This window comes from Geotrypetes seraphini, chromosome 7 (genome assembly GCF_902459505.1).
Source record: "Geotrypetes seraphini chromosome 7, aGeoSer1.1, whole genome shotgun sequence".
In the NCBI taxonomy this organism is placed as follows: domain Eukaryota; kingdom Metazoa; phylum Chordata; class Amphibia; order Gymnophiona; family Dermophiidae; genus Geotrypetes; species Geotrypetes seraphini.
In genome coordinates, this window is record NC_047090.1 from 43215419 (window position 1) to 43241529 (window position 26111).

The 26111-nt window shown below is 47.9% G+C and overlaps 1 protein-coding gene across 1 annotated transcript in view; it reads right to left on the reverse strand.

Moving 5' to 3' along the window:
• Nucleotides 1-26111, reverse strand: part of KDM5A (lysine demethylase 5A) — a 374123-nt gene that overhangs the window by 116389 nt on the left and 231623 nt on the right. Inside the window, 2 exon segments of the mRNA XM_033952792.1 lie at nucleotides 178-328; nucleotides 11497-11621. Coding sequence (XP_033808683.1) covers nucleotides 178-328; nucleotides 11497-11621 — 276 coding nt within the window.

A 26111-nucleotide genomic window follows, 5' to 3' on the forward strand; every position in this document is an offset into this window, starting at 1 on the left:
GACACCCCTGCCCTACTCCTTCACTGTGAGCAGGGAGGGGTAATTTGCATAGCACCATATTTGCACCACCAAATTTCCCCCATCCTGCTCCACCCGGCTACTTTTTCATGCCACCCGGCTGGAAAAAATTTCTAGGGAGAACACTGCATGTGCTTTTTGCACTAGAAATCCCCTTACCTATGTTTCTGTTTTTTATTCAGAAGCAGCTGAGCCACTGATGCACAAGTTTCTGCCTCTTTTACTGCATCCCTGAGTCTACGGTACAGATCATTTTCTGGAAACTTTCTGTCTTCTGCATCCTCCAACATCACTTTCAGCTCAATCACATCTGCAACAAAATTGCATGAAAATTAAAAGACGACGGCATAGCCACACACAATTATGAATAAACACATCACTGCACCACTATTCAGACACAAAAGGGATGTATATGTACAAGGATAATGTGAAATGTGTGCTGGAAATTACTTTTTATAACTTCTGTAAAAGTCCTGCTGAGTTTGGACTTTCTGACCAAACACAGCAGATGACCCTTCCTTTTATTTCATTTTGTTCAAGATTTAAAGATTATAACTTTCAAACTTACTAGAATAAAGAAAAGTACAGTAGGCATTGCTTTTTCAAACAAAATCTTAGCAGGTCGTACAGAAAAAGTACAGAATTCCCAGAAAACATGGAGCATTCAATTTTCAAAAGTCATTATATATCTTGGTAAACAGACTGAAAATTTCAAATTCCATCTACTGGCAAGAGTAAGTTGGAACAGAAAGCAATGTTACTTACCGTAACAGTTGTTATCCAGGGACAGCAGGCAGCTATTCTCACTAGTGGGTGATGTCATCAGACAGAGCCCCGGTACGGACGTCTCACAAGCACGTGTTGCTTGTAGAAACTTAAAGTTTCTAGATGCCCGCACCGCGCATGCGCCGGTGCCTTCCTACCCGGAGATCCGGGCGTGTCTCCTCAGTTCAGGTAGCTAGCCTGAGAAGCCAACCCAGGGGAGGTGGGTGGGACGTGAGAATAGCTGCCTGCTGTCCCTGGATAACAACTGTTACGGTAAGTAACATTGCTTTATCCCAGGACAAGCAGGCAGGTATTCTCACTAGTGGGTGACCTCCAAGCTAACCTCAGTGGGATGGAGGGGGAGTTGGCGACTTAAGAGAATAAATTTTTCAATACTGTTTGGCCAAACTGTCCATCCCGTCTGGAGAGAGTATCCAGACAATAATGTGAGGTGAATGTGTGAACCGAGGACCAGGTGGCAGCCTTACAAATTTCCTCGATTGGTGTTGATCTGAGGAATGCTACTGAGGCTGCCATTGCTCTGACCTTATGGGCTGTGACCTTACAAGGAAGTGATAATCCAGCCTGGGCATAGCAGAAAGAGATACAAGCCGCCATCCAATTAGAGATGGTGCGCTTCGATACGGGTCTTCCCAACTTGTTAGGGTCGAAGGAGACAAAAAGTTGAGGGGTGGTTCTGAGTGGCTTGGTGCGATCCAGGTAGAAAGCCAAGGCACGTTTACAGTCTAGAGTGTGAAGGGCCGATTCTCCGTGGTGAGAATGGGGCTTAGGGAAGAATACTGGAAGTACAATGGATTGGTTGAGATGGAATTCGGAAACCACCTTAGGCAGGAATTTCGGGTGAGTGCGTAGGACCACCTTGTCATGATGGAATACTGTGAATGGTGGATCCGCCATCAGTGCCTGGAGTTCGCTGACTCTGCGAGCGGACGTAAGGGCTACAAGAAAAAGCACTTTCCAGGTGAGGTACTTAAGAGGGGCCCTGTTGAGTGGTTCAAACGGGGGCTTCATGAGATGGGAAAGGACTACATTGAGGTCCCAAACTACTGGGGGTGGTTTGAGAGGAGGGTTAACATGGAAGAGTCCTTTCATAAATCTGGCGACCACTGGATGGGCCAAGAGGGGTTTCCCTTGTAGGGGCTGGTGGAACGCCGCAATAGCGCTCAGGTGGACTCGTATGGATGTGGACTTGAGCCCAGATTGAGATAGGTGTAGGAGATAGTCCAGCACGGAGGATAAGGAAGCTCGCTGAGGTTCCTTTGACTTAGAAACACACCATGAGGAGAATCTGGTCCATTTCTGGGAGTAGCATTGTCGAGTGGCGGGCTTCCTGGAAGCTTCCAAGACCTCCCTCACTTCTTGTGAGAATTGGTGAGGGGTTACGTTGAGAGGAACCAAGCTGTCAGGTGGAGAGACTGCAGGTTGGGATTAAGTAGTGATCCTTGATGTTGAGTAAGCAGTGAAGGAAACACTGGAAGTGGTACTGGTTCCCTGCTGCTGAGTTGGAGTAGGAGGGAGAACCAAGGTTGTCTGGGCCACCGAGGAGCTATTAGAATCATGGTGGCCCGTTCGAGTTTCAGCTTGACCAGAGTCTTCTGGATCAGCGGGAATGGTGGGAACGCATATAGAAATCGTTTCCCCCAGTTCAGTAGAAAAGCATCTGCCTCGAGGCGATGAGGAGTGTAGATCCTGGAGCAAAACTGAGGCAGTTTGGAGTTGTGGGGAGCCGCAAAGAGGTCTATCTGAGGCGTCCCCCATTGCTTGAAGATTTGGTGAAGGGGGCTGGAATGGAGAGTCCATTCGTGCGGTTGTAGCAGACGGCTTAGTTTGTCTGCTAAGACGTTGTTCTCCCCCTGGATGTATACTGCTCTGAGTAGGGCGTTGTGGCGCACCGCCCAGTCCCAGACTCGTAGAGCTTCCTGGCAAAGGAGGGCCGAGCCCGTGCCTCCTTGCTTGTTGATATAATACATGGCGGCCTGATTGTCTGTGCGAATGAGGATTACCATGTCGTGAAGTAGATGTTGGAAAGCTTGGAGCGCATTGAAGATGGCTCTGAGTTCCAGTAGATTGATTTGGTGTAGTCTTTCCGCACTGGTCCAGAATCCTTGGGTGCGGAGACCATCCAGGTGGGCCCCCCATGCATAATTCGACGAATCGGTTGTGAGAACTTTCTGATGGGGGGGAGAGTGCATCAGCAAACCTCTGGATAGATTCGAAGAGGTCATCCACCAAAGTAGAGACTGCCGAAGAGCAGGTGTGACTGAGATGTGTTTGGATAGTGGATCGGACGTCTGATTCCACTGTGATGCCAGGGTCCACTGGGGGATCCTGAGGTGGAGTCTGGCAAAGGGTGTCACGTGTACTGTGGAGGCCATATGGCCCAGGAGCACCATCAGTTGTCTCGCCGGTAGAGTTTGGCGAGTAGACACCGCCTGGCAGAGATGAAGAAGGGACTCCATGTGTTGCAGGGGCAGGAATGCTCGGAGTCGGGTGGTGTCCAGGACCGCTCCGATGAAGGGGAGGGACTGGGAGGGTTGTAGATGGGACTTGGAGAAGTTGATCTCGAAGCCCAAATTTTGGAGGAAGTAGGTTGTAGCCAAGGCCGCCGAAGTGACCTCTGGGGCTGACGGGGCCTTGATGAGCCAGTCGTCGAGGTATGGGAACACCTGTAGACTCCTGTCCCGGAGTGCTGCGGCCACTACCACCAGGCACTTTGTGAAGACTCTGGGGGACGAAGATAGGCCGAATGGTAGCACTCGGTACTGTAGGTGCAGATTTCCCACCCGAAATCTGAGGAACTTTCGGGAGGCCGGGTGAATGGGGATGTGAGTGTAGGCCTCCTTGAGATCCAGGGAGCATAACCAGTCGTTCTGCTCGAGGGGGGGGTATAGAGAAGCCAGAGTCAGCATGCGAAACTTCTCTTTGACCAGAAACTTGTTGAGGGCCCGAAGGTCTAAAATGGGTCGCAGGTCGCCCGTTTTCTTCGGGACGAGGAAGTACCGGGAGTAAAACCCTCGGTTCAATTGGTCTAACGGGACCGGCTCGACAGCCCGAAGCTGAAGTAAGGTTTGGACTTCCTGAAGAAGAAGGGCGGTCTGCGTCGAGCTTGAAGGATACTCTCTTGGAGGATGGTCCGGGGGGACCCGGTGGAATTGAAGAGAGTATCCTTCTCTTATGATGGTGAGGACCCATAGGTCCGTGGTTATGGCCTCCCATCGATGGTAAAAAAGATGGAGGCGGCCCCCTATGGGAGAGGCCGAGGTTATGCTCCCGGGAGGGGCGTCAAAAGGGCTGGGGAGCCTTAGGTGCAGCCGGTGGCTGAGGGTTTTGCTGAGACTTTTGGGGAGGTTGTCTCTTTGCAGGCTGTCTCGCAGCAGGCGTTTGTCTGGGCATGTAACGCCGCTGGTAAATCAGGGGTGGCCTGGAAGGTCGAGACTGTTGAGGTTTGGGTTTGGGCCGCAGGATGGATTGAAAAGATTTTTCATGATCCGACAGCTTCTTGGTAACAGTTTCGATAGACTCATCGAACAGGTCAGCTCCAGCACATGGTACGTTGGCGAGTCTGTCCTGGAGGTTGGGGTCCATATCGATTGTACGGAGCCATGCCAGGCGACGCATAGCTACCGCGCTTGCGGCGGCGCGTGCCGAGAGTTCGAATGCATCGAAGGAGGATTGCATCAGCTGGAGGCGTAATTGGGAGAGGGAGGCTACCACTTCCTCGAACTCGAATCGAGCTTGGTTGTCTATGAACGGAGTAAACTTGCGGAGCACCGGCAAGAAGAACTCCAGATAGGAAGAGAAAAAGAAATTGTAGTTTAGCACCCGTGACGCCATCATGGAATTTTGGTAGAATTTTCTACCAAATTTGTCCATCGTTCTCCCCTCTCGGCCCGGCGGTACAGAGGCGTAGACCTGGGAGGGATGAGAGCGTTTAAGAGAGGACTCGACCAGTAGGGATTGGTGGGAGAGTTGAGGGCCCTCAAACCCTTTATGGTGCACGATGCGGTATCGAGCATCGAGTTTGCTGGGGATCGCCGGTATGGAATACGGTGTTTCGAAGCATTGCATGAAGGTCTGGTCCAGTAATTTGTGCAAGGGGAGCCGAAGCGACTCCGTTGGAGGGTTAGGTAAATGCATGGTGTCCAGATACTCTTTGGAGTATCGGGAGCCCGTGTCAAGGGTCACATCCAGATCATCCGCCATTTGTCGGAGGAATGATGAGAAGGACAATTGTTCCGCCAGCGTCGGTCTGTGGGACGGGCTGGAGGAGGAGGAGGCCTCCAGGTCCATGGACATCGGGGAGTGGCAAGGAGAATCGGGCACCAATGTCTCCTCGTACTCCGGGCCCCCCGGAGGGGACACCTCTGATGAGGAGTATCCCCTACGTTGCAGTTTTTTCTGCGGTGACACTTCCGAATGGCGTGAGGAGTGCCAGGATGAGTGTCTCGATCGGTGCCCGTCTCGGTGGCGAGACGGGGATCGGGATCGTCTGTGCATCGCATGGTCTCCCGAGGCCCCCAAGTGGATAGGGCTGGAAGCGGTGGATCGCAACTGGGTTTGCGATGCGGGTTCTTGCGATGCTACCCAAGTCTGGTAAGGAGTACGGAAGAACTCTTCCTGACTATGCCCAGGGCTTCGAGTATCGATCGGAGGTCTGGTCCCATGTTGGCGCGGAGGCGTAATGGGTTCTAATGGCGGCATATCGGTAAGCGAGGCTTGCCGCGTGGGCATCGCCGCCCTCCCCCGTTCGTCCTCGTCGGTTGTCGAGGTCGAACGGTGTGGGGGAGGGGGAGGGGGCGGACCGCCCCTTTGGACCGGTACCGGGAGGTCACCCTGTATGGCAGCGATGAGCCCGGGGCCGATGGTCTGCATGAGCTCAACGAATTGAGCTTCCAGCACGGACCGTAGCGAAGCCGATAAGGAGGGATCCGCCCCGAAAGGGGGTCCTCCTGCACGGACATCGCGCTCCTTCGAGGCCGAGTGCTTCTGCTTAGTAGCTTTCGGCACTTTGATGACCATTGGTGGCACTGTGGAAGGAAGAGGTACCTGAACCGAGGAGACCGGGGCAGGCACCGACGTCGAGCTCGTGGATGGTGTCGGGTTGAGCGATGCCGGTTTCACCACACTCGATGCAGGAGGGGTCGATACCGGTTTCGCCCGAACCGGAGAGGTATCAGATGAAGTGGAGGCTGAGGGATCCTTAGCTGCATCCATCTTGAACATCGATTCCCACAATAGGCAACGCCGCTTGAATGAGCGTGCCATGTGGTCAGGGCCCAAACACTGCAAACAGCGCCAGTGAGGGTCCGTGAGTGAAATCGCGCGTTGGCACTTGCTGCACTTTTTAAACCCGGTGATTGGCCGGGACATAGGCCGGAAAATCTCCGCAGCGAGGTCGAAGCCAGTGGGCCTGAGCCACGTGGCCGGTCCGTTCGACCCGCCGGAGGAAATAATCTTTTTTTTTTTTTTTTTTTTTTAACTGAAAAAGAAAAGTACTGTTAACTGTAATTAAAAGAAAGCGAAAACGCGGACAAGGAAGGCAATTTTAACTGAATTCAGCTAGCGCATGATGAAGTTGAACTTCTCAGCTCCGCGGAAAAGAAAGAACTGAGGAGACACGCCCGGATCTCCGGGTAGGAAGGCACCGGCGCATGCGCGGTGCGGGCATCTAGAAACTTTAAGTTTCTACAAGCAACACGTGCTTGTGAGACGTCCGTACCGGGGCTCTGTCTGATGACATCACCCACTAGTGAGAATACCTGCCTGCTTGTCCTGGGATAATATAAGGTCTCTGCTTATGCAGATGATATACTGCTTCATTCAAGAAACCCTGAATCAATCATTCCATGCTTGCTTGAATTAACATAAGATTAATTGGAATAAATCTGAAGTTCTTCCACTTAATGTACATTGTACAAAAGGTTTGACTCATTTCCCTTTATCTGGAAGGAAGGTGGAATAAAATACTTAGGAATTTGGATAAAAAATACACTGGAAGACACAATGATAGTAAATGAAAAAGCTTTATTACAAAAAGGTAACAGAAATGTGTGAGCAATGGAATCCTTTACATTTGTCTTGGAAGGGGAGAGTCCAAACGATTAAAATGATGATATTGCCTGTGGTTTGTTACCAAATGGGTATGATACCAGTTTTTTTTTTCAGGGGTCCTTTTATAAAAGGTTAAACAGAATTTTTACAAAATTTGTTTGGCTTGGTAAAATTCCTAAAATTGCTTTAGTGTCTTTGCTAAAGTTAATTAGAGAAGGAGGGGTAAATTTACCAATTTTTATAGGTATCATCAAGCCTATATTTTGCGCCAAGGTATGTATTAGGTCCTCCCAGAGCCCACTGAAAATATTCCAGATTGGTTATGGTTGGAATGGCGACTCATTTTTCCTCTGCGATTAAACCATGTTCTTAGTATCAAAATGCCTAGGATATATAAATAAAACTGGAATAGATTAAATTACAGTTTTGGGTGGAATTCACTGTGTTATATGTATAAGATGGAAAGAATGTTAGCATTGCAGAAAGGAAATTTTAATAAATTTCAATTCATTTTTCCCCAGCTGATATAATTGTTCAGGGGTGGGGGGGAGGGAGGAAGTTTAATTATAGATTGATGGATTAGATCAGGGGTGCCCACACTTTTTGGGCTTGCGAGCTACTTTTAAAATGACCAAGTCAAAATGATCTACCAACAATAAAAATGCTAAACATATATATATTTATTTATATATATATATATATATATATATATATATATATATATATATATATATATACACATACACACACCAAGTGTACTTTGTATTTATGTTCAAATATTTTTTTATTATACAGCCCCCCTCCCCCGAAGGCCTGACCCCCCCTGAAGGTCTGCACATTCCCCCTCAAAGGTTGACTCCCCCCCTGAAGGCCTGCACTACCCCTTGAAGGACTGCACTCCCCCCCCCAAGGCCTACCCTCCCCACATCCATTTACCTAATTCCAGCAGGGAGCAGTCTGCAGAGAGGATCGCTGGTACTTTAGCGATCCTTGCAGGTTGCCATAGGCCTCAGGAGCTGTCTTCCCTCTGCCCCAAGCCTGTCTCTGACTTAGAGGAGGGGCAGGACCACGGCAGAGGAAAGACAGCTCCTGAGGCCTATAGCAACCTGTAAGAATTGCTAAAGTACCACCTGCCGTCTCCCATTCGTCCCCTTTGGAGATCCCCACAGGAATAAGGAAGTTAAATTAATAGAATACTTAGGCACAGAAAAACAAAGAACTACTTCCAAGAACTGCCCCATAAGAACTGCCTGTCACAATGCTCATTAGTGGAACTGAATAAAAGACAAGTACAATGGATTTAGAAGGGGTCCGATCCGCCCGGGTGCACGGCTTGGAGGGGTGCACAGCCGGCCAGGTCCGGGTCATCCTGCCTTTCTTTTCCCCCGGTCCGCGCTCGGAACTTGTGCCTGCCTGGTCCCGCGCCGACGCTCGAATGGTGCCGTCAACTCCCGCGATAACCAACAGCACCATTTGGGCGGCGGGTGCGAGCCCCGTGCGCAGACCGGTGGAAAGGAAGGGCAGGAGGACCTGGACGGCTGTGCATCCCTCCAAGCCGTGCACCCGGGGCGGGGGCGGACCGCCCCACCTCGGTACGCCACTGATTGGGAGGCCGATTTTGGGGTTTTTTAAATTGTATATCGGGCAGCATTAGGCCTCGCTCTTACCTCAATCATTACAGGCGCTTCTATTTCTTGTGATGCGCTGAGCTCCGTCCCCCACCGACCTTCACCCCGCCCTTCCAGCACTCTGATTGGCCAGTGTTCTTTAAGAGGCGGGCCAGTCAGGAGGGGAAAAAAAGAGAAGGGAAGAAGGGAACCTGCTGTGCAATCGACTGGGGTCGTCTGAGCGAACGACCTGTCGATCGCGATCGACGCGTTGGGCACCCCTGGATTAGATTAATAAAGAACTATATATATATATATATATATATATATATGTAATTACATGTGTAAGAATAGGGTTGGGAGGGAGGGATTTATTTTTATTTTTAATTGTGATATTGTATAAGTTTTACTGCTAATATCTGTTGCACTTGTTATTAGATAAAAAAATGAATAAAGAATATTAAAAAAAAAAAAGAACTTAGGTCAGGATGACAACATATTTTCAACAGGGAAAAATGCATCAGCACTAAAACTACATGTAAATTTTTGCAGCTAGGGTTTCCCTAGGCAAGGGATCAGCAATCTTTTTAAAGCAAAGAGCTATTTTATCCTAAATGTTTGACCCAAGATTTACAAAGAGCCACAATGGGTAGAGAAGCGGGTTCGAGATACTATTTTTAATGTGATATGGGTATATATAGTCATTTAACACAAAAAACTTCAAGTACTAGGGAATCAAGATGGCGACGGAGCTAGTCGCATAGCTCGAGGCTCTCTCTACACTGGGGATTTAAAGCACTTTGAAATATTGCTTCGTACCTTTTCAGCATGCCCAAACGCAGAGGGAAACAGAGAGGTGTTCTTCCTGCCTCTTCAGTCTCTTCGCTAACGCGCCAGACAGCAATAACTTCGTTTGCTGTCCCGGTTGTTCAGGGCGCTCCGGCTTGTCGAGAGGGATTGATCTCGACTTCGGGAAGCGAGGTTTCGCTTAGCCCAATTGGTCCGGGAGCCCCCCCACGCCCTGGAAGAATGTCGGGTTCACCGGCGGCGTTGCAGGAAGTAGCGGGGACATCTTTTACTCCGCTTGCGCTGCCGGATTTACCTTTGACCCCGGAGGCAGTTTCAGTCTCGCTGGATCCTATACAACAATTGCCAGCGTTTGGGGGACTAGGAGCTCATGGAAGGTCAGCTAATGGAACAACTAAATTTGAACTGGATTCTATTACTTCACCGATGGTTCCTGTTTCTCTTCTGACCCCATTGAAGAAACCAATGGTGATTGATTTGGAGGCACTCTGGGAGGCTATTGAAAGCCTTCATAAGGTATGCTCCTATACTGTTACAACTATGCATACTTCCTCATTGCATTTGAAAGAGATTGAGGGGAAAATTCAACATCAAGACCAGAGACTAGATAAATTTGAGCAACAGGTCTCTGATTTACAAAAAAGTTTTGATTATCAAGTTAAAGACAAAGCAATGTTGTCTAGGAAGATTGAAAATCTGGAAAATGCCAATAGGAATTTAAATTTGAGATTAATTAATTTTCCAGTCACCAGACTACAATCACCTAAGGAACTTTTTCATCAATTCTTAACTTTAGTCTTAAAATTTTCTGAGACTTCACTGCCTCCCTTACAGAAAATATATTATCTAAATACTCCAAAATTAAAGACTCAGGACATAGAAAACCAACAGACTGAATTAGATATTACAAATTTATTGGAGTCTTCATCTCTTGAAATTTCTGAAAGGGCTACTTTGCTTGTGACCTTTGTCTTTTTACAAGACAAAGAAGCAGTTCTTCGTCTATTCTTTAGGGCTGAGAATGTTGAATTTTATGGTTCTAGAATAGCCGTATTTCCAGATGTTTCTAAATGGACGCAGTTGCGTCGGAAAAAATTTCTAATGTTACGTCAATCTGTGTTGGGATTAGGAGCTACCTTTCAGCTACGCTTTCCATGTAAATGTTGTATTACTTATCAAGCAAATAGATATGTTTTTTATGAACCTGATCAATTACAATTTTTCTTGGAGGGTAAAGCGGCTTCTGTATCCCCTCAGATGCCCACTGAAGTCACCAACCAGACCGAGTAATTAGTAACAACCGTTATGCTCTGTACTTATGATATGTATAATTTTTCTTATGTTAAAATCAGCTATCCCTGATTATTGTTTGTTTCTCTCTCCCATAGTAGTGGACTGTTAACATGGTAATATATATGTATACTTAATATTTTATTTCCAATTGGGAATTATTATGTTTCTTTATCAAAGAATTTCTTTTGATGTAAAATAAAGCTGAATAAATAAAAATAAAAAAAAAATAAAAAAACTTCAAGTACTTAGAGAAAATAGAGAAAACCAATTTAAATGAGATGAGCTGTTTCATATCCATATCTCCCTCTCTCCCCGTGCACCATTTCTCTTTCTCCTCCACCCTTATATCCATTTTGCCCCCTCTCACCATTCCCATCCCTCCTGCAATGTATTTCCTTCCCCCCCCATCACAACCCCACTCACAAATATGCTCTTTCTTGCTTCAACAGGTCAGCAGCGATTCCTACAGCTGCCTGCTGCTAACCCAGCAGCCACTCCTCTGTCCCATCCTGTCCAGGCAGAAACAAGAAGTTATGACAGAGGGTGGGACACAGCAGAGGCATTTCCGGGTTAGCAGCAGGCAGCTGTAGGAATCGATGCTACTAACCCATTGAAACAAGAGCCACAGCCACGTGGTGAAAGGGTTGCATGTGGCTTGCGAGCCACAGACTGCTGACCCCTGCCCTAGGCTAGTTTTAAACATGCATGTAGTTTCACTTTGCAAACTAGTACAAAATCTACAAGAAAAGGTAGCTGTAGTGTTTTCACACCAGACATTGCCATTCACCTCCTCAGCCAGCACCAGATCTCTCTCAAGCCTGAAGAGGCATCTTGTATCTATTAACTGTCACACCATATCTTGCCCCTGTAAGTTATTTGGATCTTTGCCACATCTTTTAGATACAGTCAAGTCTAGAATGAACTTATCCCTAACCTTTCTTGTGGTTGAGGTTAGCTGCCAGCGCTTCTGTAACTCGACTGACCCAAGTATCATATGATTGTGCTCGAGCCTTTACCCCATATAGAAGGGAAGGGAGGTCCTCCAATGGGTACCGATATCTTAAACAGAAATCACATTATTAAAAAAAAAAAATGGCATCAGTACAAAACACAAATTGATGAACACACACCTAATAATCAGTAAGTATAAACCCAATTAATACATTTTGACAGTCTCTCTCATACTTCATTTAAACAAGAAACATTCTAAGGAAATCTGGCAAGCAGTTACAGCTTAGTCTAAAGGTGGAGCAACCTCTAGTCACACAGAAAATTAGCAAAATGTGCCATCGAATTCACTGCCAACAAAACTTAATGTAAAGACTGAATGAATGGAAGATTAGATTTATACCTTCGATAATCTTCTTTCTGTTAGTCCCTGGAAGATTCCATACGTTAGGTGCACAGATGGGGAGAGGGACCTTGGGGTGATAGCGTCCGAAGATCTAAAGGCAAAGAAACTGTGACAAGGCAGTGGCTGTTGCCAGAAGGATGCTAGGCTGTATTAAGAGTGGTGTAATCAGTAGAAGAAAGAAGGTGTTGATGCCCCAGTACAGGTCATTGGTGAGGACCCACTTGGAGTATTGTGTTCAGTTTTGGAGACCATATCTGGTAAAGGACATAAGAAAACTTGAAGCAATCCAGAAGAGGGCAACAAAAATGGTATGAGGTTTGCACCAAAAGACGTATGAGAAGAGACTGGAAGCCCTAAATATAGTGTTTCTCAAATTCAAGCCAAGTACCCCCTAAGCAGTAGTCTTCAACCCTGTCCTGGGGAACCCCCAGCCAGTCAGGTTTTCAAGATATCCGTAATGACTATGCATGAGAGATTTTCATATAATGGAAGTCACAGGTATGCAAATCTCTCTCAAGAAGTCATTAGGGATATCTTGAAAACCCAACTGGCTGCGGGGCCCCAGGATGGATTGGAACCACTGCCCTAAGCCTAACAAATACCAACCGAGTACCCCCGCCCAAGCTCTGCCCCAGATCCACCCCTGGCCCCACCCCCATAATAATTGTAACGCAATTTCTATCATCTATTTTTCATATGCACACAATATAATCTTATTAATACATAATGGTAACCACAAAATTAAAAAAACACAAAGCACATTGTATGCACAGAAAATGTTAATCATCATTAATAGTCGGGAGGTTTTTTCAAAGAGGTCAAGGCAGATGACTTTAAAATATGCAATCAGTAACAACCATAGAAAAATAGACAAATATCTTTAAAATGGAATGGGTAATAGCCATACAGCAGGGGTATTTAAAAAATATTTAGGGATGTTTGGGAGCCATTAACAAAATATTGTACAGAATGAATATTATTTTCTCCCTTTGTTCATACACGTCCAGGATGGGGAGGGGGGGAGGGAATATTTTATGATTTATTATGCTTAAGTACAATTGTTGGGTATAAGGGGGGGAGGGGTATTGGATGCGAGTTAAACTTTGATGGTATATTAAGTGATGTTAAAGTATAAAATGATTGTATCTTATATGTTACACTTGTTGAAAGTTTTAAAAATGAATAAAGATTTTAAAAAAATAAAATATGCAATCTAACAATTTTTCAGACAAATATAGAGCAAAATATAGACAGCTGATATAAATTTACAAAATGGACACATTTTGATCACTAAATTGAAAATAAAATTATTTTTCCTATCTTTGTTGTCTGGTGATTTCATGAGTCTCTGGTTGCATATCCAATATTTCTTTCTTTCTGCCTCTTGTACGCTTCCACTCCTCTGGACCCCATTCCCTTTCCCAACCAACATCTCTCTTTCTCTGTCCCTCCACGAGTCCAACTTTTCTTCCTCTCTCATCCACCCCTATTGGTAATGTGTCTCCCCCCTCCCTCTCTCTCTCTCTCACTGTCCATCTGTCTTGAGAGATCCAAGCATCTATCCCACCCCCTCTACTGCCACATCCAACATTTCTCCCCCTCTCATTCCCCGGATCATGTGCAGCATTTTTCAACACTGCCCTTCAGCCCCATGCCTATTTCTCCTTCTATCACCTCTCTCCAGCATAATGCCACATTTCTCCCTCCATCACTATGGCCAACATTCCTTCCACTTGTATCCCCTTCAATCTGCCCTCTCCACCACCATATCCAACATTTCTCCCTCTCATCCTTCTATTCCCCATGTATCTCTACCTCACTCCTCTCTCTATATACCCAATTTTCTTCTTCCTTTCCCCATGTGCACCATCTCTCACTCACATACATGTCCATCAATTTTTCCTTTCTATTCCCTCCCTCCTATATCCCAAGTTAGTGCCTCTATATTCATGCCCCTTCCCTTCCTTTCCTTCTGTGTCGAGTTTGAGCCCCCTCCCCTTCCCCTGAAGCTGACCTGTCCACAGAGGCCGCAAGCGCCGTCGGGGATCCCTGCCTGCCCCCCATTGAAGCCGCTGTCATCAGGGATGCCTCACTGCCTCCATCTGCCAGCATACTGCACCACCCCCCACCCCTGAAGCCGACCTGGAGCCAACATGCTCTCATCTCCTGCCCTCCCTCCCCCCTTAGCAGCAACTCCGTGAAGGGATGGGCCATGGCCGTACGTGGCCGGCTCACAAGCCCCCTCCCCCCAATTCTGACATCAGCACAGTACCGAGCAGAGCTTTGGGTTCTGGCCCAGAAAGAGCTAAGAAGGAAAATGTAAATTAAATCAGTAATTTAAAGAGGGTAAAGTTGGGCAGACTGGATAGATCATTTGGTTCTTTATCTGCCATCATTTACTATGTTACTATGTCTGCTACATAATCCACCCCATCCATGATCAGTGGTGGACAAGAAGTTCCGCAGAGGACACTCTTCATAATCTGGAATGACAGGCACACGCCCAAAATCACAACTTCAAAAATCTTTTTCACATAATGTCCATTCTACGATCCTGAGAAACCCTAAGCATCACACCCCTCTCACTAGGGAGGGCTGTACGCCTGATCACCTGCGTCACTTTAGGATGTTCTAAAGCCTGCTCAAATTCAGATGCAAACAGAAAAAGCTTCAACATAGCTTTAGAAGACTGCAAAGAGCTTTCTGGAGAGCAGTGGCGTACCTAGGGGGGGGCGGGGGGGGCGGGCCGCCCCGGGTACCAGCCCTAAGGGGGTGTTCCCGGCCTTGCCGTTCAGTCCCCCGCCACCCCCGAAGGACCGCTCGCCCCCCTGGCCTCCCCGCACCACCTATGAACAGCCGCAGCAGGATCGCGTAGTCAGCGTCAGCATCCCTGCGCTGCTTCCTACGACGCGATCCCGCCCCTCCTCTGACGTCAGAGGAGGGGCGGGACCGTGGCGCAGGAAGCAGCAGGGATCGCTGACGCTGACTTCGCGAAACTGCTGCGGCTGTTCATAGGTGGTGCGGGGAGGCCAGGGGGGCGAGCGGTCCTTCGGGGGTGGCGGGGGACTGAACGGCAAGGCCGGGAACACCCCCTTAGGGCTGGTACCCGACGCTGACTTCGCGATCCTGCTGCGGCTGTTCATAGGTGGTGCGGGGAGGCCAGGGGGGCGCGCGGTCCTTCGGGGTGGGTCGGGGCATCAGGCCTTCAGGGTGGGGCGGGCGGGCGGGCAGGCAAGCAGGCTTTCAAGGGGGAGGGGGTGACAGGCAGGCAGGCAGGCCTTCAAGGGGGGACAGGCCTTCGGGGGGGGGGTGCAGACATTCAAGGGGTGCAGGCCTTCAAGGGGGGCAGGCAGGCCTTCAGGGGGGTGCAGACCTTCGGGGGGGGGGGTGTAGGCCTTTGGGGGGGTGCAGACCTTCAAGGGGGTGCAGGCCTTCAAGGGGGGAAAGGCAGGCAGGCCTTCAAGGGGGGGACAGGCCTACAAGGGGGGGGGACAGGCCTACAAGGGGGGGGACAGGCCTACAAGGGGGGGGACAGGCCTTCAAGGGGGGGTGCAGGCCTTCAAGGGGGGGTGCAGGCCTTCAAGGGGGGTGCAGGCCTTCAAGGGGGGAAAGGCAGGCAGGCCTTCAAGGGGGGGACAGGCCTACAAGGGGGGGGGGACAGGCCTACAAGGGGGGGGACAGGCCTACAAGGGGGGGACAGGCCTTCAAGGGGGGGTGCAGGCCTTCAAGGGGGGGTGCAGGCCTTCAAGGGGGGTGCAGGCCTTCAAGGGGGAGACAGGCCTTCAAGGGGGGGAAAGGCAGGCAGGCAGGCCTTAAAGGGGGGACAGGCCTACAAGGGGGTGGGACAGGCCTTCAAGGGGGGGACAGGCCTTCGGGGGGGTGCAGACCTTCAAGGGAGTGCAGGCCTTCGGGGGGGGGGGGTGCAGTCCTTCAGGGGTGGGGTTTAGGCCTTCAGAGGGGGACAGACCTTCGGGTGGGAGGTAAAGTCCTTCGGGGGGTGCAGGTCTTCAGGGGTGGGGTGTAGCCCTTCGGAGGGGGGACAGACCTTCGGGGGAGGGGGGTCCTGGTGTAAAAGTACACAGAGGGAGAGAGGGAAGGGGGGGTTCAAAGATACATGCATATGCCAGACTTTGGGGGTTAGAAATAATGGGTCTAAAAACAGAGGAGTGGGAGAGAGATGGTGCATAATGGGATTTAGGGAGGGAAGGAACAGAAAGGGAGAGAACTTGGAAACAGGGGATGGTGTGGAGGGGGGATAGAGATACTGGATAGGAGGATAGTTGGGAACAGAAAGGGAGAGATGGTGGATCCTGGGGTGGTGGGGAGTTGAGAAAAGGTGAATCTGTGGATGGAGACAAAAAAAAAGGAAAGATGCCAGATCTCCGGGAGAGGGAAGGGAAACGGAAGGGGAGAACAGAGATGGCAGACGGATGGTTAGCACGGAGAAAGGAGACCCTGGCAAGCAAGACAACAAGAGCCTGGGACCAACAAGATTTGAATATTGATCAGAGAACAAAAGGTAGAAAAAATAATTTTATTTTCTGTTTTGTGATTACAATATGTTAGATTTGAAAAGTGTACATGAGACAGCTTGAAATGGGAACTTTTCTATTTTTGTGAATGGCAAGGCTGAGTTCAGTTAAAATATATGCTTTATAAGAAAATATAATAATGTGTTTTATAAAGTTTATAAGCATTGCTGGCATACTCGGTGAGGTGTTCCTAGTGTTGGTGGTGGTGGTAGCATGTCAGTGTGTTGAGAGGAAGAGGTAGTCTGGGAAATTCTGCTGAGCAAACTCTGGGCCCATTTCCACCCCCAGTTAGTCCACTCCACTCAACTGGTTCACACACTGAGTGGGTCTTTGGGTGTTATTTCTGGGTAGTTGTTTTAGAATCTCTTCCAGTGGTTTGTCAGTATCTCCTTCTGGTCCAAGGAAGGAAACTTTGTCAACCTTAGCATTGACCTTCAGAATATGTTTGTAACAGCGCTGCTTGTGTGGCATTAGGCTATGTAGTGATCGAAAGAAAAAAACAGACCTTTGCACATTTTTGCACTATATGGTGGGTGTATGAGGAGATTCATTTCCTGCACAGTTAAGTCCATTTTTTCTACTGAATAATAGTATAGGTACAATGAAAGTAAATAGCAAAAATGTTTGAGTAGATAATTAAGGAAATCTTTTTCATATTGCTTGCTTATGGACTGGGAAAAAAGACTGTTCAAGCAAATGTCTCCAGAACTGCTTTAATGGAAAAATGTGATTTTTTTTTTTTTAAGTACTTTGTGAAATTTATTGTTGTTGTGAAATTTATTGTTATACTTTGTTTAAACTTAAAAAGCGGTGTCATTAACAGTGAATCTAATCGAAAAATCGATTCAACAGGGTGAATCGGATCGAATGAAATATTTTTCTCTGAATCGGGCAGCACTATTGGCTACCATGAGAATGGGCTACTGGGCATGATGGACCATTGGTGTGACCCAGTTAGGCTATTCTTATGTTATGTTCTCATCTGTAGGGGCCTTTGTTTTCACTTCTTATTTTAATGTATTTTTTTCCTGGGAACTTATCAGTGTTTTTTTATAATGGGAACAAAAATGGAAGAGAATTAATGTGTGTGGAATGGGGGGGGGTAACTAATTTCTTCAGCTAAATAATTCAATCCACTTCAAACAGACATAGGAGAACTCACGCACCATTCACACACCCTCCAACCAAAAACGTCAAAAGAAAAAAACTGTTCGACAACCTCCTAGCCATTCGAGCTGCAACACTTGACCCCCAACTCTACAACCTATTGACCTCGACCACAAACTACAAAACCTTAAAAAAAGAAATAAAAACCCTTCTATTAAAAAAACACATAAAACCAAACTAACATAATCAGAACTGTCCCAAGCATCACCTGCAACTACTCCATATGTACTTCTGATGTCATGACAATTCAGACATAATTTATGTTATGTTATGTTTGGAATAATGGTTACATAAATGAGGTTCAATAAAAGAAAATTTTCTGTGGGAGCATTTGTTGGAACTTCTGTTATCCTGATTTCTTCTATCTGTGGGCTTTCTTTAGCTAACCTACTTATCTGGGGCTTTCCACTTCTGCAGCTGCCCTTTTCACGGTCCACTTTGCGCTTGCACTCTCTGGGGAGGGGGGGTTGGGTCTGGGCTTGGTGGGGTAGGTGTGTCTGGTAGTTTTGTCTGGGTGGTGGCTGGGTGTTTCTTGGGTGCTTGTTGTGCGGATTGGTGTGTCTGGTGAGCGGTCTGGGTGTTGTTGCTTGTGGGGGTTTTTTTCATTATAAAATATGGCTGAGGGTCTAGTCCGGCTTATTATTCTTGTGGGTTCTGGGGTGGGATTTGTTTGCTTGCCCCAAGTTTTGGCCTTTTGTTGTGTATTGCTATGCCTCTCATTGGCAATTTTCTCTTGGAAGAGGCTTGTTCATGCTTGTTGTTGCTGTTACTCTCATTCTGTGTTCTTTTTGATAATGTATAAGTTTCTGTACAGACCATGGTTGCTTGTCTGGACCTTTTGCCATTCTCAATAAAAATACTTTGGAAAAAAAAAAAAAAAAAAAAAGAAAATTTTCACTGCCTGTTTCTATTCTGACCATTTATTCCATTTCATGGTTATTGCAAAAAAAAAAAAAAAAAAAAATTTTACATGAGGGGGGGGGGGGGGGGGGGGGTGTCAAAAAATGATGGGCCCCGGGTGCCACATACCCTAGGTACGCCACTGCTGGAGAGTTCCACTGTGCTTGAAGCAGCCCATGTAGATTCAGATGAGCCGGAAAAAAGGAAGACAGCACCTTAGAATGGTCCAGGACGGAGGTCTGAGAAGTGGAAGGAGGATCCAGCTTCATCTCTTTGAGATCATCAATGAGAAAGGAAACAGAACTATGCTAAAAGAGCCTGCAAACCATAGGGTCATCTCCCAAATCCAGACTTGCTGGGCATAACAAGCCTAGATGGCTCTGCCGCACCCACCTGCAGCGTTGAATGTGCTGGGTCCATAGAAAAAATTTTCCAGATAAAAGTCACAGCCTGCATCCATGGCAGAGAGCTGTTAAGACACACACGCTCCATTACAAGAGACCCCAGACTCAGAACACTGGCATTTTGCACCAGAAGCCAGTAAAACCACTGGACAAAATTCTTTCCCAAAGTCACACATCCAGGTTGGCTCCCCAGACCATGAGACCGAGGAGGCCAAATCTGAAGTTCCTGACCCTTCCTCCTGTAGGCCACAGCATGCAGTACATGGATACTGATCCTGCGCCAATCTGGTGCAATCTTTGCACAAATTCAAGAGATTAGATGCTGGGGAGTCCATCCAAAACGATTTTTAATAAAACCAAGGCGTTTTGAGGCAGAAATAAAGCTTTGAAAAAAAAAGATCAATAAAAATCCAAGACAGCTGCCACCACCGAATTCATGCCAAAAACGGCAACCACACCCCCAACCCCAATTTCCAAAAATAAAAAAATAGTAATTTGGGGGTCTGGGGAGGTGGGGGACCTGAACCCTACCTACAGAAACTGTGAAAAACGGATTTTAAATCGAGTTCCAAGCTACTCCTGAAGTTACCATAGGAAATAATGGAGATACTCACAATCTCCATAGTGCCCATTGCCTATCAGCATTTTACAGCAGCTGAGTGGAGAAAAAATTTTCTGCCTCAGAAACAGTTCCAAATGCACAGGAATGAAGATCTTTGGACTGCCTGCTGGAGAAAGACCGACCCCAATATCCGCCCCTACGGATCCTCTGCCACGCAGTCGGGGGCAGGTAAGGCAGCCGGCGCCTTGAAACCCAGGTGGGTTTCTGTCCAGATGCACACAGCCTACACTAGAAAACTGTGAGAGAGCCACCGGCCAGAAGACTAGAGGTCTGCACGGGAACGGGGATCGCGGGGATCCCGCGGGTCCCGCGGGGATCCCGCGGGTTCCCCCCCTGGCCCACGGGACTCCCACGGGGACGCCCCCTGGCCCACGGGACTCCCACGGGGATGCCCCCCTGACCCACGGGACTCCCACGGGGACGCCCCCTTGCCCACGGGACTCCCACGGGGATGAAAACAACCTACCTAAATTCTGGCGATGCAAGTCTGGCGATGCAAGTCTGGCGTCGGGTCGGGAAATAGCCATGTTGAGCAGTGAGCTCAGCACGTACACAGATGAAAGCCTTGCTTGCTGATTGGTCCGGCGGCCCCGCCCCACCGTGCCGCCGGACCAATCAGCAAGCAAGGCTTTCATCTGTGTACGTGCTGAGCTCACTGCTCAGCATGGCTATTTCCCGACGCGGGCATTAGGCTGTTTTTTGTCATTTCGGGTGGGGGATAGCAGCGGCAGAGGCAGCAGCAGCCTGAAAAAGAAATCATCCTGGCCGGGTTCGGTGTCATGCTCCGGAGCTTCTACAGCCTTCCTATCTCCCTCTCCCTTCCCCTGCTCCGCGGCTCTCTTCGGCAACTCAGCAGCAGCTTCTGACGTCGGGGCCTACCCTCTGCGAGTCCCGCTTGTTTCAACTTCCTTTTTCCACAAAGGTGGGACTCGTAGAGGGAAGGCCTCGATGTCGGCAGCTTGTCTTGATCACCGCTGCTGACGAGTTGCTTAAGAGAGCCGCGGAGCAGGGGGGTGTTGCCAGGTGCAGGTAGAAGGGAGAGGGCCAGATGCAGGACTCGTGGGTGAGGGAGGAGAAGAGAGAGAGAGAGGGGAGGGAAACAAAAGGAAATATTTCATACTGGGCTGGGCCGGAGTGGAGGGAGGGTGGAAAGATTCTAGCTACAGGGTGTAGTAACAAAGGAAAAGGGGGGGGGGGAAGCTGAAAATGGAGATAGGGACACAAAGAAGAGAAAGGGTAAGCAGGACCTACTGAATAAGGATAGAGATACAGAGGGGACATGAAGAGGAGGTGAAATAGAGACATAGAAGTAATGCTGAAAAAGTGTGTGTGGGGGGGGGGGGAGATAAAGACATTGAAAGGGCAAATGGTGAATATGGGGTAAAGACAAGGACAGAGACAAATGAAGATTCTGAAAAAGTGGTGAGATACGGATATAGGTGAGATGGACACAAAGAAGGGTGATGCTGGAAAATAGGTGGAATGGTAATTCTGACAGACACAGAAGGGAAATGCTGGATCAAGGAGAGATGGGGCTCAGGCTGGATGGAATGAGGAGAAATGCCTTGTTGGCCCGGAACTTCCTCTCCTACGTCAGAATTGACGTCAGGGAGCGGAATGCTGGTCAGCGCGACGCTTCTGCAGGGAAAGCTTGGGACAGCGGTGGCTTGGGGACTATTCCCCGATGGCGGTGGCAGCAAACCGAGTGGCTTGGGGGAGGGCACGGAGAAAGAAAGAAAGGGGGCAGACAGAGAGACAGAAAGAAGGGGGAACAGGGAGACAGAAAGAAAAAGTTGGGGGAGAGAATGAGGTCTGGAGGAGAGGAAACATACAGGAGGCTGAAAGAAAGGAAGAAAGATTGGATGCACAGTCAGAAGAAGAAAGTGCAACCAGAGACTCATGAAATCACCAAACAGCAAAGATAGGAAAAATGATTTTATTTTCAATTTAGTGATCAAAATGTGTCTGTTTTGAGAATTTATATCTGCTGTCTATATTTTGCACTATGGCTCCCTTTTACTAAACCGCAATATTGTTTTTTAGCGCAGGGAGCCTATGAGCATTGAGAGCAGCGCGAGGCATTCAGCGTAACTCCCTGTGCTAAAACCTACTATTGTGGTTTAGTAAAAAGGGAGGGGGTGTATTTGTCTATTTTTGTATTTTGTTACCGAGGTGACATTGCATAGAGTCATCTGCCTTGGGAAATGTATATGGCAGATATCTTTGTTTTGTGTTCAAAAGAAAAGGAAATGCATTTCTGGTTTTATTTCTACAGTGTTGAAGTACTTGTTGGCCCTTGCTGTGACTGGTGGGGATCCCCAAGCACCGCCAGCAGAGGACCTCCTCTAGAGATGGTCAGAACTCCCCTCCACCAAGCGCAGCAGTTGCTGGCAGCATCCATGAGCCACTGAGGTGCCAGCATCTGTGACTCAGGGACGCTACTGCTGCCTGCCAAGCTTGGCAAAAGGGACCCCAGGCCAACTGCAAAGGAAGTCCTCAGCTGACAGTTTGTGGGTTCTCATCAGCTGAGTATTTATATTTTATATTTACATTAGAGGTTCTGGTAGAAACCCATTTACAAAGTATGTATTCTTCCCAATTAATATTTCCAAATTAATAGTCTCTTTGCTTATTTGTAAATGGGTCTCTACCAGAGCCTTTAATTCAGTAGCATAATTAAATAAAATAACTATTTCTGAAGTTTATAGGGAAGGATGGTGACGGAGGGGATTCCTCGCGGGGACGGGTGGGGACGGAGGGGATTCCTCGCGGGGACGGGTGGGGACGGAGGGGATTCCTCGCGGGGACGGGTGGGGACGGAGGGATTCCTCACGGGGACGGGTGGGGACGGAGGGATTCCTCACGGGGACGGGTGGGGATGGGTGGGATTTTGGCGGGGACGGGTGGGGACGGGTGGGATTTCTGTCCCCGCGCAACTCTCTACAGAAGACTTCCACGGGAAACGACCCCGGGCACTGAGGGTGGCACATAGAAGCTGGTTCCACAGATCCACCAGAGTTTCTATGTGAAGCTGCAGTACGGCTCCAGATGACTGTGTCCTTTCACAGTCAGGTGACAACTGGGGAGGGGGGTCTCAAGGCACTGAAGCCACCGAGAAACAAAGTTTAAGCGAAATTTAAGCAAAAAAAAATAAGAACTAGAAGCAGAGCACCAGCAAAAGACTTGTACTCTGACTGCTTGCAGAAATTGAAACTAGGGTTTTTGGGGGTTTTTGTTTACCAATTCTCACACTAGGAGGAATGCAGCATATATTCAGAAAAGATGTAGATTTCTGCAACACCCGGATTGCGGGTTGGGATGGAACATGTGGAGGGGCATAAACAAAAGAAACTTCTAAGTCCGTTTTGGCCTAACTCACACGTCATCCAAAGTTGGACATGGAAAAAGGTCCATTTTCAAAAAAACATATCCAGCATTCTTTTTTTCCCCCCGAAAATTGTCCAACATATGTCCAGCCGTCTGATCGTCTAGACTGCTAAGTCGTCCATCTTTATACCCCATTTTCGTCCAAAAATTTGTCCAAGTCAAAAACGCCTAGAAAAAGACCTTTTGGACGTGGGAAGGGCCAGAAAAGTAAGGGACTGGACACTCAGATATGGCAACAGAGTAATGGGGCACCTTACAGGGCACTGCTGTGAACTTCACAAAAAGGATGCCACATAAACATCTCACAACAGCTCCCTTATAGGTCATGGTGAGCCCCCAAATCACCCACACCCCCAGAATCTACTAGACCCACCTATCTACCATCCGAATAGCCCTTATGGCTGCAGGAGCCACTTATATGGCAGTACAAAAGGATTTGGGGTTTTATTGGGGGGTGCACATGTTTCTCCATGAATACAGTGATTAGAGTGGCTTATGGGCCTGGGTCCTTCTCTCCATGGTTCACTAACCCATCCCTAAGACCACTTAAGCCACCTCTGTGCAATTCTACTAGGCTTTCCTATGCCAGGCTGCCAAGTGCTGATGTTCTGGAGGCAGATATGTAAAGTAGTTATTATGTGTTTTTTAGGGGGGGGGGTCAGTGATCACTGGGGCTGTGTGGGGGGGGATCTGTACTTTGTGACTGCAGTACTTATCTGGTCACTTTGGATACCTTTTGTGGACTTAGACCTGGTTTTAGATGGCCTAAGTCACAACATCCAAGTTACATCTAGGCAGTTTTGTAAAACCTTCAGTTATACATGCAGTATGACTAAGTCTAGGATGGCCCACGGCCCGCCCAAATACTGCCCTCACCCTCCTAAAATGCCCCTTTTAGCTCTGGTCATTCAGCAGCACTGTGAAGGCCTAAGTCGTTTTTAAATGCGTCTACAACCCTGTTCGATTATTGGCACTTGGACGTTTTTTGTTACTGATCGTCCAAGTTCCAATTTAGGCCGGCTTTTAGAAGTTTTTCTGTTTCGATTATGAGCCCCCTAGTGTATGGAATCTGGAAGGGACGTAACAGAACAAATTATTACCAGAATGATCTGTTATCATATACTTCTTTCTTTCCAAATAGTTGCTAACTCTGTCAAATACGTCTTGTTCTCTTTATCAGTTCCACTAACAACAAAATGTTGTTTAAAAACATTTTCTTGGAGCCATTTTCTTCGTATACTTCCCAAGGTCTCAAAGACATCATAAAATTCAATGGTGGGTCACAAGTTGCCCGCCCCTGATCTAGGCAAAAGGCTGTCTAGCCTTGGAGACAATGAGAAACTTCTAGACTTTGAAAGTAATGTTATACATAACTTGGGAAGATGGACTACAGAAACTGTTACTATTGTTATTACATTTACTACCATAAAGCATATACGCAAACAGAGTGTAGCCAAACTGGAGAGAGTTGGTGGAAGGTATAATTCAGAAAGTATTATATAATTGTCTATTAGTTTATTTGGGCAAACAAGAAGTCTAAGTTGCCTATTGCTTGTTTACAGGGGGTTGGGGAACGGGGGGCTTGGGATTGCCCAACCTACAACGGTATAACTGCATGCCTGTTACAGCATTTAGGGGACTGTATGTTGGGGTCTACTAAGTTTACCCCAGTGCAGATGGAACAGGCCTATTATACCCCAGCTCACCTATTTTTATTGTTGCACTTACCACGAGAAATGCTCCCTGCCCGCTTGTGTTTTGAGCTTGTTGGTGAAATCCATGCAGGAGGCGTGGACCTGGCTGATGCACAATTTGGATGGCAACCCATATGTTATAGATAAGATTCTGTTGCGCGGGCATTCCCCTTTTCCCTGGGGAATGATAATGTGGTCTTTGCTACCTGGGAGAGGGAGGGGATCTGGCAGTTGGAGCATGTAATGACTCTGGAGGGGACTTTGATAGGGTACACTGACTTGCAGTGCCGGGAGGGGGATAAATGAGGCAATAAGTTTGCTTATTGTCAGTTGAAACACTTTTGGGTTACTTTGGATTATGGGCAATTGGGAACTCAGACTGCATGCTTTTCTTGGCTTGGATACTGAGGAGGAGCTTTTGGTATCAATGATATACAAAAGTTTGGGGAAGGTGGAGTCAAGTAAAGAGATGGGCATTTATAGAAGGGGATGGGAGAAAGAATTACAAGTGCCCTTGTAGGCCTGGGAAGCTGATTTGTAGAATTTTATCATGCAATAATCAGATCTTTTTAGGGTTTTTTAGTTATTGGCTTTTGCCTTTTTAGTTTTATTCAATTTGTTGTATTTTTAACTATTGTAAACCGTATAGCACAGTTACTTACCGTAACAGGTGTTATCCAGGGACAGCAGGCAGATATTCTTAACACATGGGTGACGTCACCGACGGAGCCCTCGGTACGGACCTTTTTAACTAGAAGTTTCTAGTTGGCCGCACCGCGTGTGCGCGAGTGCCTTCCCGCCCGACGGAGGAGTGCGTGGTCCCCAGTTAGGATAAGCCAGCTAAGAAGTCAACCCGGGGAGGTGGGTGGGACGTAAGAATATCTGCCTGCTGTCCCTGGATAACACCTGTAACGGTAAGTAACTGTGCTTTATCCCAGGACAAGCAGGCAGCATATTCTTAACACATGGGTGACCTCCAAGCTAACAAAGAGGGAGGGGGGATGGTTGGCCATCATGAAAATAAATTCTGTAACACCGATTGGCCGAAGTGACCATCCCGTCTGGAAAAGGCATCCAGACAGTAGTGAACGTGTGAACTGAGGACCAAGTGGCAGCCTTGCAGATTTCCTCGATGGGCGTGGAACGGAGGAAAGCTACAGAAGCAGCCATAGCTCGGACTCTGTGGGCCGTGACAGCACCTTCCAGTGAGAGACCGGCCCGAGCATAGCAGAATGCAATACAGGCAGCAAGCCAATTTGAAAGGGTCCGTTTGGAGACAGGACGACCCAAACGGTTGGGATCGAAAGACAAAAACAGCTGAGGGGATGTACGGTGAGCTCTGGTACGATCAAGGTAGTAAGCAAGGGCACGCTTACAGTCCAGCGTGTGCAATGCCTGTTCCCCAGGGTGCGAGTGAGGCTTAGGGAAGAAGACGGGCAGCACAATGGACTGGTTGAGGTGAAAAGCCGAGACCACCTTGGGAAGGAAT